Below are 14,048 nucleotides of genomic sequence, written 5' to 3'. Positions count from 1 at the left end.
GTTCTATTCCTTCCTTAGGCATGGAAGTCAGCTGGGTGATCTTGGGCCAGTCAATCTCATTCAGCTGTAGCCTAGGAAGTCAAAAAACATCTTGGAAGAAGACAGAAGCGAACCCCTTCCACAGTGTTGGCAAGGACCTATCCATAAAGTTGCCAGGAGTCAAGACCGACTCAAAAGTGCACGGGCGCGCACACACACACAGTATAATGCACTATCAGAGATTCTTTCAGTTAGGATCAAAATGACCCCAACATCTGGATTAGTGTGGTTGGTAGAAAATGAAAACCAATGATGAAAAAAATTAATTTGCTGGAAAAGAGAGAAAGTTCCATCTTTTGATGGAAGATGATTTTGCTATTTCTTTTTCTTTCTTTTTTGGAGTCAGAGTATTATTGATTCTTTGCAGTCATAAAAAGGGGTGGAGTGCTATACACAAATAATGTAAAGGAATTTTCTGTCTAACAAATAAAATTTATTTGATTTCTTTCTTAAGTGGATGTCCTAGAAGCCAGCAGTGATATAAGTGTTTAAAGCCACATATGCTCCTGAGCTGGCTGCTTCAAAGCATGGATGTTATCCTAATTTTTAATTATATATGAAATAAAACATTGCTCTCATTCTCATGGAGGCTGTATGTCTGGGAAATAAATGTAGAAAAGCAATGCATCTATTTGTGGTACAGCTTTCTGCTTTATAATATTGTATTGTGATTGGAGTCAGGAGTGGGTAAAACCTAGCTGTAGAAAAAGTCTGAATTGTACTCTGGTAGATGTTTATGAATGGTGTGCACAGTTTCATCGTTGCTGTAGATGTACTGTAATATGAAAACACATTCCTTGGCAAATAAAGTATCAAAAAGCAAAAATTCTGACCTTTGCCAGGGCAGTGAAAGAGTGGAGCTGGACTATTAATGGTAATAAAATACAGCATGTCAAATGTTTCAGTTATTTAGGAAGAATCTTCCATTCATCCAGGTGGAGAAATGCCCATTTAGACCATGTAGCACAGAGAAGCACCATGGCTATACTGACTGATTTTTATTCCAAGGGACGGCAATATATTCCCACAGCGCTGAAATTATTTGAAGCAAAAGTAATGGCCCAGCCTGCGGGGCCTTATTCTAACTTTGTGTCAGCAGAGAGGGTGCCTCTGGGGGACATGGGTGGCATACAAATTCAATCAATCAATCAATCAATCAATCAATCAATCAATCAATATCCAAATTCCTGAGACCAATTTTGCAAGTCCCTAAATGCACTTCTAATGTGGCTCTAAGATTGGAATTGGGAGTCATAAGGGTAGAGGCTCAGAGCTGGATTGCTATCCATAGCTGTTGGCTGAAACTGATGTTTAACCCAATTGGCTTGGTTACCCTGATAATAAAAGGCAGGCTTTGTGCCCCATGGAAGACAAGCATTAGAGACAAAGTGGCCTTTTATGGCTTCGCTTAGCAGGTTTTGCCACCATTGAGATATGAGCAAGCCAGAAAGAGAGTGAAACAAAGGATATGGCTGCAGGCAATTAGTACAAGTCCAAGACACCTTAAAATATGGAGGTTTCCCTGTACAGTAGTACTAGCCCTGCGGACTATCGCCAGTCACTGACAAATGCTAGACATCACATAGCATTCGCTCTAACTAAGCTAGATATGTTACCCTCAGCTGTAATGGATAGCAGATACCATAAGATCCCCCTTTCTGATCAGTTCTACCCCTGTAGGTCTCAGGTGACTGAGGGTGTGTGTCACCTTTGATTACATTGTAGCTTCTATAGCGAGCAACAAGCTTCCCTAATCTCACCTCTGCTAAAAGAGCTACCCGGTAGAGAAGATGAGGCATATATTTCTTTTCTCGTGGCACACTGTAGGAGCCATGTTACAAGGTCAGTCGCTAGCTATGAGGTATACTAGCTATGAGGGTTTGCAGCAGCTCCCAGTGGACCAAGTATTTAAAATCATTTGGTTTAAAAACTATACCACTGCCACAGGACTAAGATAAGAACATAAAAAGTCTGGATTCAAGGCCCAGAGCCCAGAAATCAAAGTTTGTCCAACTGAAATGATGGCTGCTACATCATAAAGATAGGCCAATACTATTTCTCTTTTGCTGCCTATCTGTTTTATTATTGTCACTGTTATTTTACTTTTAGTATTTGGTGTTGTTTTGCTGTATTTAGCAATTCTATAGGTGGCTGGTCAATGGCCATTTGTTACTTACTTACATTCCTTGGTTGAATCCAAGCTTTCTTTGCTCATACCACTTTTTCTTCTTTCAACAGATGTATGAGACATTTCACAATTCTGTTTTAAGACATAAATATAGAGGCTCACGACTTGTCAGAGTGAGGTATGTAAAACCATAATTCAGCGACATGGCAAAAACTTCCCTTCAAGTTCACTCCTATAAAACAATATGTGTACTTATGGTGTGCATTATGTAGCTTGCTATGTTAATTCAAGGTATGTATTTTCTGTATAACTTACCACAATTTTCTTCCTGATGTGTGATATAATTTTTCATCTCTCTTTGCAAGATGGTTTGGTCACTTAAATGATTTCTCTAAATCATTCTGCCTTTATTTATTTATTTTGTTTGCCATCCATTCCTGAAAGCTCTGGGAAGCTAGTAATAAAATTGTCATCAAAATAATAATAAAATAAAGAATAACCCTTACAAAAATAATGAATAAGCCCCCCCAAATATAAACATAATTAGCAATATAAAATTATAAACCACAACATTTATTAAACTTCAGCTACACAGTGAAATGTGTTCAGAATATATGATGAACTGCTGTGCTGTATCTCTACTACTGTTTTATGGCAGTTTATTTATTTATTTATTTTGGTAGACCCCAATGCAACTTCCTTAGGAGGGCCAACATATTCTCATGTGGTACAGTTAAAATTAGGGGATCTTTGGACATTCCTTGAAAAAGAAAGCATCATTTGAATTACTGCACAAACTGAAGGGATTGTGTACCTGTTTGCTATAATTTATAAAGATAAATTAATAAAATTTCCCAGTATGGTATATGACACCAGTTCTCAGTTCAAACTTTACCAGACAAATCATTGTGAGCTTTGCTCTTTATAAAGTAGTGCTAAAGATGCATATAGTTTCCTATTTATACAGAAATTTAAAGATGTTACTTTCCTGGCAGTCTCTCTCTAAAAATTCCTAAAGCTGCCGGGCATGCAGTGCAGTGACAGTTCTTTGACAGCTCTATAGTCAAGTATTGAAAAATGCAAAGTATGATGGTAACAAATGCATGCCTAGAAATTATTTACTCTTGCTCTCCAAGTAGTTCGAATTCTCCAAAGGTTTTCAAAGAGACTCCTGTGTTAATCATAATTTTGCCAATGTATCATATCCAAAGCAACCATTATTATTTGATGATGTGTGTTTAAGGAATCAAAGATTTAATTGGGTCATGAATCTATGTTACATTAAAATGTACAACTCTGTATTTAAAACTAAACTGTTTATAAGCTGTGGAGTTCTTTGCATGAGCTGCCATATTCATAGACAGGAAAACGCTTTGATTTCTGTTGCTCTTTTCAAAGAGGAAGCCCAGGAGCCATTGACTCAGCATCTTTGATAAACCCTTTATAGCCGTATTTGACAGGTTATTTTCATGTCATACTTAGGAAACAAAACTCCAGATGCATTAACTTTAATCTGGAATAAATATGATTAATTAGCATTCTAATTAATGCTTGGTACAAATGTCTTTTTGTAATTCTCCATCAAATTTATGGGAAGAAGAATTGGGTGGATGATTTCTTCAAACTTCTCCAGGGGAAGAAAATAATATTTCAAGGATGTCTCAAGGACAAGACTCTTGGTGGTGACAGTAGCAGAAAAAGTCCAATCAGAAGGGCTACCCCATGAAATGTAATTGAATTGTAGGATGCCAAGGAGGCTGCAGGTGATGATTTTACAAAGAAAAAGGGCATTCATGCAAGGCCCTGGACATCAAGTAATTAAACAGAAGCAGGATAAATTCACTGATGAAATTCTCTCCTCCTCTGAAATAATTTCTAAGGCATTTCGTTTTCTTCAAATTAAATGAAAAAAGGTAGGAAAAAATACAAGTAAATGCTTGCCCAGGTAACAGTTCTTGCATTTCTTTAAAAGGTCAGCTCCCTTATTCTCTACAGCCCTCTCCTGTGCCAAGCTAATTTTGCCTCCTATGAGCTGCTCCCCACACCACTGGTGATGTGCTTTGGTCCCATCCTTGAGACAGGAAGAAAGTGCTTGGCTTTCACCCCCACCCTCCAAGTGGGGATCCCTTGCTCCCTCCTCCCATGAGGATCCTTGCCCTAACCTCTTCCTTACAATGGTCAGGAATGAGAGCACTGCTTTCATTCCTGACCACAACAGTACTACCATGCTGGGAGGCACTAAGTTTACTAGTAGGAATCCTGACCATGTGGAATATGTTGCACCAGGTCAGTATTCCTACTGGAGCAAAACAGAAACAGAACTGTTGGCTGTTGGCTGAATCTCTGTTCTCTGTGGCAGCTAAAGGAGAAATGGCCATGGAGACATAATGCCCTGTGTTGCAGAGGAGGTGGCAGTCCTGCAGCAGGCTGGTTGGAGCCCTTTGCCAACCTCCCTCATGCTTCTCCTCCATGTGAATCTGAATGTTTTCATAGAGGAGTGCTTGCACTGTTTTTCTCTGGAAAACGCTAGTTTCCTGCCAGATCGACTTGATCCAGTTGGACCCTGTCTCAGTGGCAAGCTAGTCCCAAGATGGAGGCCTGATTGTGAGGACATTCCTCAATTATTGGTAAGCAGATTATCTTAGAGCCAGGACAAGGGGGTTATATGGATGATCCGTATGACTCTGCAGACTCATTCCAATAACCTGGGAGGTGAGAATGTAGAACACTTCAAAGTAGGCAGGCATGCTGCTACAATAAGTATCTGGGAACCAAGACAAATGGCTTATATGCACACCCACTTACATAATCCCTCCTTATCTTTATTTGGCAACCAGGTCTATGTGACTTCTCCAAACAGTATCCAGAACTTTTCTGCTACAGAAACCACCTCCATACTGTTGTCAAGAAAACTGCATGGCTGTGTCCATGTGATAAGCTGGAATCAAATTCAGCTTGACAGCATCTTTATGTTTTTTATGTGTTCAGAAATTAGATGTTTAAATTCAGACCTTATGAATATATCAACAAATTGTCTAAGTTAGGAAGTTAATGAACAACTATTGCTATTAAAACCAATACAACCATTTATTGTATTTAAATCTGAAATTAAGAATCTTGTCATGATAACATTAAGAAGTCCTGGCTAGGTCAAAAACAAAAAATATTGTATTTGTTGGTCTCCTAAAAACTGTATTTGCTTAATCAGATCACCCTTACATCTGTCTAGTAGTGTTCTCCCCATCATACTTCCATTTCACTTTTTTCCCTTCCAGTTGCCTTATTACAGAATCTAGTGGTAATCACATATGTACACTGATCACCTGTGATTAATGGCTTGGTTGTCTTTCAGTCCTGACAGAGGTGGAGTGATGGCACAAGTTGTGCTGATGTTTCTTTCCTTCCATACTGAAAATGAGATATCACTCCACGTGGCAGTCAACAGAGTTTTGCACCAGAGGCTGCGGATGTATCCTGGGTCTGCACACATTGATCTCTCCTCTTCTTCCCTTACAGGCAAGTGCCCTGAAACTTTTGACATTGACTGAGGGGCATCTCATTGAGCTATTCTGCTTTATATTTTGCATTGTGCATTGGATATGTATTTTATTCAAACCAGCCAGCTTAATTAGAAGTGGGTATCTGAATAAAATCAAAAAGCAGATGCTGTACAATTAGTAAAGTTCTGTCCATGTATAGAATCACAGTTTTGCATACATAAATAAATAAAATTCTACCCCCTTGATGTATTAAAGGCTTTGCAACCAGTCACCGTTAAGAGACACATTTACAAATGTAGCAGGGATGGGAACGGAGAAAACTGTGTTTTCTCTGGTATAGCAGATGTATCATTGTTAATGGAAGGCTTGGTGCAATATCCTCAATATTTGCCTATATGTTATATTTATACACTTATTCTCTTGTGAATAATAAACTGCTTTTAATATTACACTGTCCTCATTCCTATTCTCATTTGATCTTCCTACACTTAGTTTGTTTATCCAACTTCCCATTATTTCCCATTCTTTCTCTCCCCACCTTTTACAACTTCTTCCAGTGTTTTGTTTAAATACGCTTTTTAAGCTATACTATTTTTAGTTAATTTTCCTGCCTCATCCATTTATCCCTCTTGCATTTCACTTACTACCTACTCTTAGAGTCCACTTTGAAATTGTGTAAATAATTGTAAAAAATATTATGCATGTCTATATTTTTCCTGTCTTTTGTCTTTGAAAGCAATAATCTCACTATCCTCAGTCCCATTTTGCCTCTGTTGATGAACCTGTGTGTGTGTGTGTTATTCCTGTGTATGTTTGTGTTTATTAGGTAGTTGTCCTCAAAGAAACCATCAGAAACATAGTCCAAATAATTGGTTGCTATGGTTAAAAGATCATTCAGTGGAAAACCTCTGCACTGATTTCATTGAGATTTGGCACAATTCATGCTCTCATAATGGTCTAGCTGTCCTGTAAGCTATAACCATTCTGTTGAAAAGCAAAACGTTACTGGCACTTGAATAGCCTAGTATATAAAGGACCCTAATTCAAAAATCCTTGCATAGATTTCTAGGAAATTTGCAATGCTTCATTCCTCAATGTTTGTCTCAGTCATGTAAAATACAAACAAATGGATTATCTGCACTACTGTTTGATTTCACCTGTTTGGTAATGCAAGGATGGATTTTCGTGAATACTGCTTTGGAATTGTGAGCAAGCCAGAACAAGTTACTCCCTGAATCAACAAAATGTTGGTGGGCTATCTTTTGAGCTGAGAAGTTAGCTGTGAAGCAGGTTGGAAGCCCTAAGAAGTAGCAGATTTCACAGAGTAGAACATGGGCAAAAGAGAGTTGGGAGATATTGTTAATGTTACATTTTGTTAAAACGTGTAAGAACATGGCCTTATTGTAAGCATAAGTATAGATAGGGTGCCCTAGAGAGTACAAATCTATTATTAGAAAGCTGAGAACCTTAAAATAGATTTAAAATTTTTGGTACTCAGTATTCACAAAGGTGATGAAATGAACTGTACAGTATTGTTGTCAAGGAAGAGAATTACTTAAAAAGATTGAAAAAAAAAAAGCTTGATTTATGATTATTCAAACTTCTCTGTCCAATTCAGAATATAGGGAAGGAATTGGTATTGAATGTCAGCAGTAAACATCAACAGCCAACAAAATGTATACGAAGTCCTCTTTTAAATTTTGTATGTACAAAGATGCACACATCCCAGCTTTGTTTGTGTTTTGTTGCAATGTAATAGCCTTGCTCATTGTAACCTTCAGCTATCCCCAAAATCCTGAACAGGTGCCCACCTGTGGCTCATCATGTGATTTCTAGAACTGTGATTTTACTAATGTTATAAACAGACCTATGGAAGATGGCTTAGATTTGTCTTGTTAAGAACTTTGCTCTGTGGAGCCAACACAAAGTTCTTTGTTAAGGCAAAGAGATGATGCAATTTGCCTCCTCAAAGTACTTCATAGCCCTTGAACCACCCCTCTTATCTTCTGCTTCCTCGTCTTTGCCTTCTCCCATCACTTGCACAGGATGAAAAAGGCTTCTGCACAGGTGCTATGCAGGTGCAGAAGCCTCTTCTTGTTTTTCCAAGTTGCAAGTCTCTCTTACCACAGGGCCTTTCCCCACCTAACCAGGACAGTCTGTTGTAATGCAGCAGTTATTACCTTCAGCTGATACTTGCTGCCACTGTCTTCTGTTCATCTTCTCAATTAGTGTTATAGGAACAAGTTCCAAAAAGGGAAAATGCCTCCCCCTTACTGCCACTTGTAAAATACAAGGGTACCTTGCACCATTGTTTGGTAGTCCATCAGAAGAGGCCTGGGCCTTCTGGCATATGACTAGATTACCACCCCCCAAGACACAATTCCAAAAGGAAGGAAAGCATAGATTAGAAAAAAGGATTAAGCTTCAGGAGAGGAAGGGTGAATAAGAATGGTCAAAACAAAGTCAGTTGTAGGTAACCTGTTGGTCTGCTGGGGATTTGGTTTGGTTTTGGTTTTTAATTAATGGAATACGATAAAAAGAAAAAAATACACCAAGTTATTTAAAAGACTAGAAAGTAACAAACAGAAACACACAGGGCTTATGTATATGTACAGTATGTGAAAATTCTACATAAACATTCCAATAAATGGTAGCTATTTTCATTAAAAGCATCTATTCAATTATAATCTTTATTAGCTGTGCCCTGATGGAGATATTGAGAGCTTGCATAACTAGAGGGGCTTGTTAAACAAGAGATGGAGGATTCTAAAGAAGGCTGCACAGGAAAGCATTGACTCTTCTTTTAGCATCCTGTGGCATTTCTGAAGCCATAGTCTCTTCCAGGTTTTGCAAGTATCAAAGGATTTTAAGAGGAGACCAGTGCTTTGCGGTCTTCTCATTGCACTTTCTGACACTTGCAAAAACCAGTGTAAGTTGCACAGAGGAGAGGCTGTGAGGCAAAGCCAAGTGACTGCTTCTCATTGATCTTAGAAGTGAGAGGTCATATTGGTTTGTGAAGCAGTTTGATGGTACTTCACATGAAACCTTCAATAAAGGTTTCATGTGTAAACCTTCACCTCCTTGAAAATGTGCACATCTTGATTATATAAGTAATCTCTTATATAGGCACACACTGCTGCTATGTCACAAAAACCCAGTTCCCTGGATTTATCTGGATCTTTCCACAATAATTTAAGAAAGAAACACAGCATATGTCCACATTCTATTGAGGCACTTTGTGAGATAGATACCAATATAGAGGTGTAGGTGGGAGTGGGATGCCTCATACCTCATAAAGACATTTTTGTTACCTGGTATGAAGCTGTCATTCAGTATGAGTAATTGAATCATGTGTATCAAAAGCAGGTATAATGTATAATGGTACAATGGCAGAACATTATCTTGATTAAGAACTCACATGTTAAGTGGTACTGATCATGAGAAAGAACACATTGCCACACTGGGGAGCTATTGTCCAACAATAATTACATCTCATTGTATACTATTAATTTCAGAAATGTTGATTTGGGAGCAAAACTAAAGTAGCTTCTGAGAAAGAATGGTACTGATTTCTTACTGAATCCTGAAATGGCTTCTTGTTTTCTTTTTTAAAAGTTATCTTTTAAAACTCTAAAAGCAGGCGATCAATTATTCATAGAAAAGGTAATGTACAAATAGCCTGGTATATTAGTTTCATTCTCTACACACACAAAAGTAGTAATATTCCAGAAAAATCTGAAGAAGGTTGTATCTCTTCCTCCCAAGGATCTCTCTTCTTGACAGCCAGCATTATCTTCTCACTAGGCCAGCTGTGAGTACAATCACTTTTTTGCTTTGGATTTGAAGGTAACTTTAGCATTACAATTTCTTGTCCCAAAGAAAATAAGAAAAGCCAAATGTTAGGTAGCTGTCTGTTACTTGTTTGCTTGATTAGGGAACAAAACAAAGCAACCCAATGAGGCTGGTTTGGTTTGGAATCCAGAGGAAAGAGGTTTTCTTTTCTGCTGCTTATCAGATCATCCTTAGGTGCTATGCTGATAACTATCTGACCTGAATTGCTGATGACTGTATCATAACATTGTTTCTCAAAGCATGTGCTTGGTGTCTCTCACATCTCTGCTGAAGTAGTGGAGGCAATTAGAAGGGGAAAGTATAGTTCTCATTGGAATGCTGGCAATCCATCTGGTTACTCTAGATTTGCTGCTTTGGTTGATGCAGAACAAGCTATTTGGGATGCTCCAGTCCAATGGAGCTTCACACTGAATAAAGACTAAGGAATTCAGGAAATGGAATGGGTTGCAGGTCACTTAAACTGTTATTCAGGAAGCTGGAAAGATACAGCATTAGGGCTTTAATTTCTGGATAAAGCCAGCTTTCTGTGTTATTTTAAAATTCTGCATCTCTTCGTAAGAGCTAACTACTGGATCTCGTTTAGCTTCGAAACCCAGAAAAGGCTAATTAGATGCTGCCTTCTTTTGGGACTGACATACTGGATGGCTATTACTTGGCTTCAGAGACACAGATTTTTCCTCTAATCTAGCAAGTCATATAAATGTATCATAATGTATGCTATTGGACTGTATATATGGGATTAGAGTTTGTTGTGTTAAACCAAAACATGATCTGTTGGTTTTGGCTTAGTATTTTGTTTATAACCATAGTTTATGGTTTAAGGTGTTTTGTTCTAGACAAAACTGATTTACTAAATAAACAGTACTTAAAGAATGGCTTATCATTATGTGTGAACTCAGCCCTTAAATATGGAATGAACTCCTGGGTTATTTAAAAAACAAAACAAAATCTTAATCTCCCTTAGCAAAAGTGTAAAACTGTTTTTAACTATTATCTTCTAGAACATCTTTGTCATTCCTTCAGAGTTTAATTCTTGGTGATGTCCACCTCAGTGCTTCTCCTAAGGAAGCCTGAGTACTGTAATCCAATGACTCTGGTCTTTACATTTTGTGACAAAACATTTAAGCTGTTCTTTCATTATTGGTGCTTCTACTGAGCAGTCTGGTTTTCTTTCATCCAGTGCTGCATGATTTGTTTTTCTTGTGGTCCAAATTATTTTGAACAATTTTCTCTACACTGCAGTTGTAACACTACAGTTCAAAGGTATACATTTTCTTTGTTCAATCTTTCTATTGGTTCAGCATTCATGGTCATATATTACAACTGGGAAAAGCATGGGCTTGACAATTTGTTTTCAGTATGATGTATCTGCTTCTTAATATTTTATCCAGATCTGTCATAGTCTTTCTCCCAAGTAGCAGGCATTTCTTTATTTCATATCCCCAGTCACATCCCTGTGAATTTCTGAGCCTAGGAAGATAATCTGTTTTGACTTCATGCTAATTGTTACACATCCTTTATCTGCTCTAGAACTATACTTTCACAGCTTGATTTCATTAAGGGAATCTTTAATGGTTAAACCAATGGAGACATATGGCATTAATGAGCATTTCAACCACTGTTGAGCTTGTGGTGTCATAATTCTACAGCAACTTGTATGGGTTAGACACATCTCTTCATATGTTTCTGATATCTTAAAATTAACTATAACTATGAATGTAAATTTTGTTAGTTTGTTGAAAACATAGAGCTGGTTGTTCTTTTTAAACACCTTTAGACTAAACTGCTTTCTAGAGCTGATTTGAGGAATCTAGCTAAAAATATAGATCTTGAAGTTCTTTTATTATATATATTCCCTGAGTTACCAGTTTGTAAGTAAGAGATTTAAATCTTTTCAATTTACTTTTATTTAGAAATAGTGCAACTCTAATGGAACTCAAATTGTGGACAAAGATTTTCTAACCACAAGGACTATCTGGGAGCTGGGAGTGAAGCTTCTAGTGTTTTTCACTACTTCTCTAGTGAAAGTAGATCCACTTCTACCTCTAGTGAATAGAAAAACAATGAAGTAGTGCATCAGTGGATTTATTATTTAAAAAAAGAACCTCAAGCCCAACAGAAAAATGGGTGGGTAGCTCAGAGAATGAAAAATAGTATTTTTAAAAAATTCTGCCAGTATTCCAGTGATACCGTGATTGGGCTTCATTGGCATATATTTGGCCAAAGAAAATAAATATTTTATTATAAAGAATTTAACTTTCCTATTTAAAAAGCAATTATAGGTGGTGGTTCAGGAGAGAGAAAAAACAACCCAGACCAAAATCCATGATCTTCTACATGTATTTTTTTTTCAGCATCTGGGACAGGAGGTTAGACTATCATGAAAGAAGGCAGGTCGAAGTTGAGGTTTTGGGGAGTCACGTTATTTTTTTAGATTCCTACTGGAAATCAATGTGAAGGTTTATAATCACTTTTTGGTGATTTGCTGCTGATTTTGGGGGGAACCTGAGATGCACAGAAACAAGGCTTGGAGACTCTATATGGCCCGCAGGTTAACCCATCCCTGGTTTCATCAGATTCACTCCAGACAGGCGAGAGTTCACTTTGAGCTAGAACTTACCTTGTGGCATTGATGAAATCAGTGAGATGTAAGTTTCTACTACAGTACTAGAATGTCTGGAATGTGATATCCAAAACAGTTTTTATATTAGGGACTTCCTGCAGTATGGCCCACAACATGAGTTGAGGGAAACCTCAAAGACTGCCCGTGACTTACTCACCAAGTAATTCAGAGATAAAAATCACTTGTATCTGCAGTATCCTGAAGTTCTTTATCCAAAGCATCAAATAGTCATATTTTGTTCAGTGAATTTAGGCCTAAGGACGAAGATACAGTCCAAATACTTGGAGAAGGGCATTCTATAATCTTTTGCTCAGATCTGCCCCTTCTGGGTTACCTGGCAGGTGAGGATTGGCTGACTGGGTCCAGAAAGTAAAAAATGTGTGTGTGAGTGTGTTTTAAATTCAGAGGTGGTCAGAACAACTCCTGACTAAAATAAACTGTAAAAGCAGTCACAAGTAGATATAGTCAAGCAAATGTTTTGCATGTGCCCTCAGCCACATTTGGAGGATACAGATCATCTGGATCCACCAGTCTGATTTCTAACCTAGAGTTACCTTAGAAACAAACATGGATTCTCTAATAGTGAGAAATAACTCAGAAGTTGAAAGAATCTATGAATGCAGCCCAAGTTAATCTGAGTTCTCTGCTACAGAGTATTCTGTTAATCTGCTTATTTCACTGCAGATAATTTTTAAAAATGTTACACTGTAGTTAACACTGCTGAACTGAGTAAAAATGTTTTCAAGTGAACACCTTCATATGATACAAAGCACCACCTTCTGGACATTTTATGCCAGCGGATAAAACAAGAGACTGCTGCAGTATTAATTACTTTGAAATACTTTGTCAGATTCCTGAACAGAAGTCTTTTCCAGCACCAGCACCTGAAATCCATTTCATTGACAATACATTGCAAATTGATTGATTGAACCTCAGATGGTTTGCATGCAGATTTTATGCCCTACCGCTGAGATGCAGACTCTTCACTTAAACTTTATTTCCATTTCTCAAATGTTGGAAAGTCACACTCAGTTAATAGTCACAGATACTATATACTCATTCATTGCTTCTTTGTTCTTAGAATTTCTGATTGTTTCTTTTGGCAGATACTTGTCCCACGTACAATCTCTACTGCTTTAGTCTACTGCTTCTACACAAGTCTCCCACCCTGTCCCTTTCTGATCCTCAAATAGACTTATGAAGCTGACAGGGAAATTATAAGATTGATAAGGAATTCAGAGCTTCTTTTGGAGTTAGGACATATCCTGAGATTTGGGTGGCATGGATATTTGTGATACAACAAAGTGAAGGTTAATGTGGATTTTAAAAATCATTATGTTAGATGTGCCATATTGAGAATATGGAATAGATACAAACCCAGGCTGTGCCTGAAAACACCTCTGGGGCTCTCAGCACAAGAAGCATTTTATAGACGAGAAATAATAGGTAAACATAAATGGCTAACTTATCACGAGATACTAGAATTTTGTCAAGGGGAATGATTGTAGTGGTGACAGGCATGAGGAAGTATGGCAGGAGACGGGGTGGGCCACTCTCAGAGAAGGCAGCCCTGGTGTTTAATACTGTACTGTGTGTTTGGCCCCCTGTGCTTGGCCCCAGGATCTGGTTTCCAGAGCTTTGGTGGCTCTGGTCTTTAGCTGCTGCTGCTGAATGCCAGGTAGGCTTGCAATAAAGCCCACCTCATCCATGATTTGGATGTATTACTCCAAATACCAGGCTTGTATTACTGAGACCTGGTTGGGCAATGAAGTGGGAGGGGGGTCCCCTCTCTCAAATGTGCCCTCCTGGGTTTCAAGTGTGGCATCAGCTGTGACTCCAGGACAGGAGTGGGGGCGTGGCGGTCGTTATTTGTGAGTCTCTGGTGGCCTCCAGGGGCCCTGCCCCA

The 14,048-nt window shown here is 38.2% G+C and overlaps 1 protein-coding gene across 1 annotated transcript in view; it reads left to right on the top strand.

Annotated features, from left to right (window-relative positions):
* Positions 1-14,048, top strand: part of LOC103050369 (uncharacterized) — a 51,703-nt gene that overhangs the window by 20,244 nt on the left and 17,411 nt on the right. Inside the window, exons 4-6 of the mRNA XM_025163432.2 lie at positions 2,278-2,345; positions 5,520-5,683; positions 13,249-13,261. Coding sequence (XP_025019200.2) covers positions 2,278-2,345; positions 5,520-5,683; positions 13,249-13,261 — 245 coding nt within the window. The remainder of the gene's footprint in view (positions 1-2,277; positions 2,346-5,519; positions 5,684-13,248; positions 13,262-14,048) is intronic.

This window comes from Python bivittatus, unplaced genomic scaffold, assembly GCF_059951505.1.
Source record: "Python bivittatus isolate LINGU-HERP-01145 unplaced genomic scaffold, Pbiv_v1 ctg000000_np1212, whole genome shotgun sequence".
Lineage (NCBI taxonomy): Eukaryota > Metazoa > Chordata > Lepidosauria > Squamata > Pythonidae > Python > Python bivittatus.
This window is presented reverse-complemented; position numbering and strand designations above follow the sequence as displayed.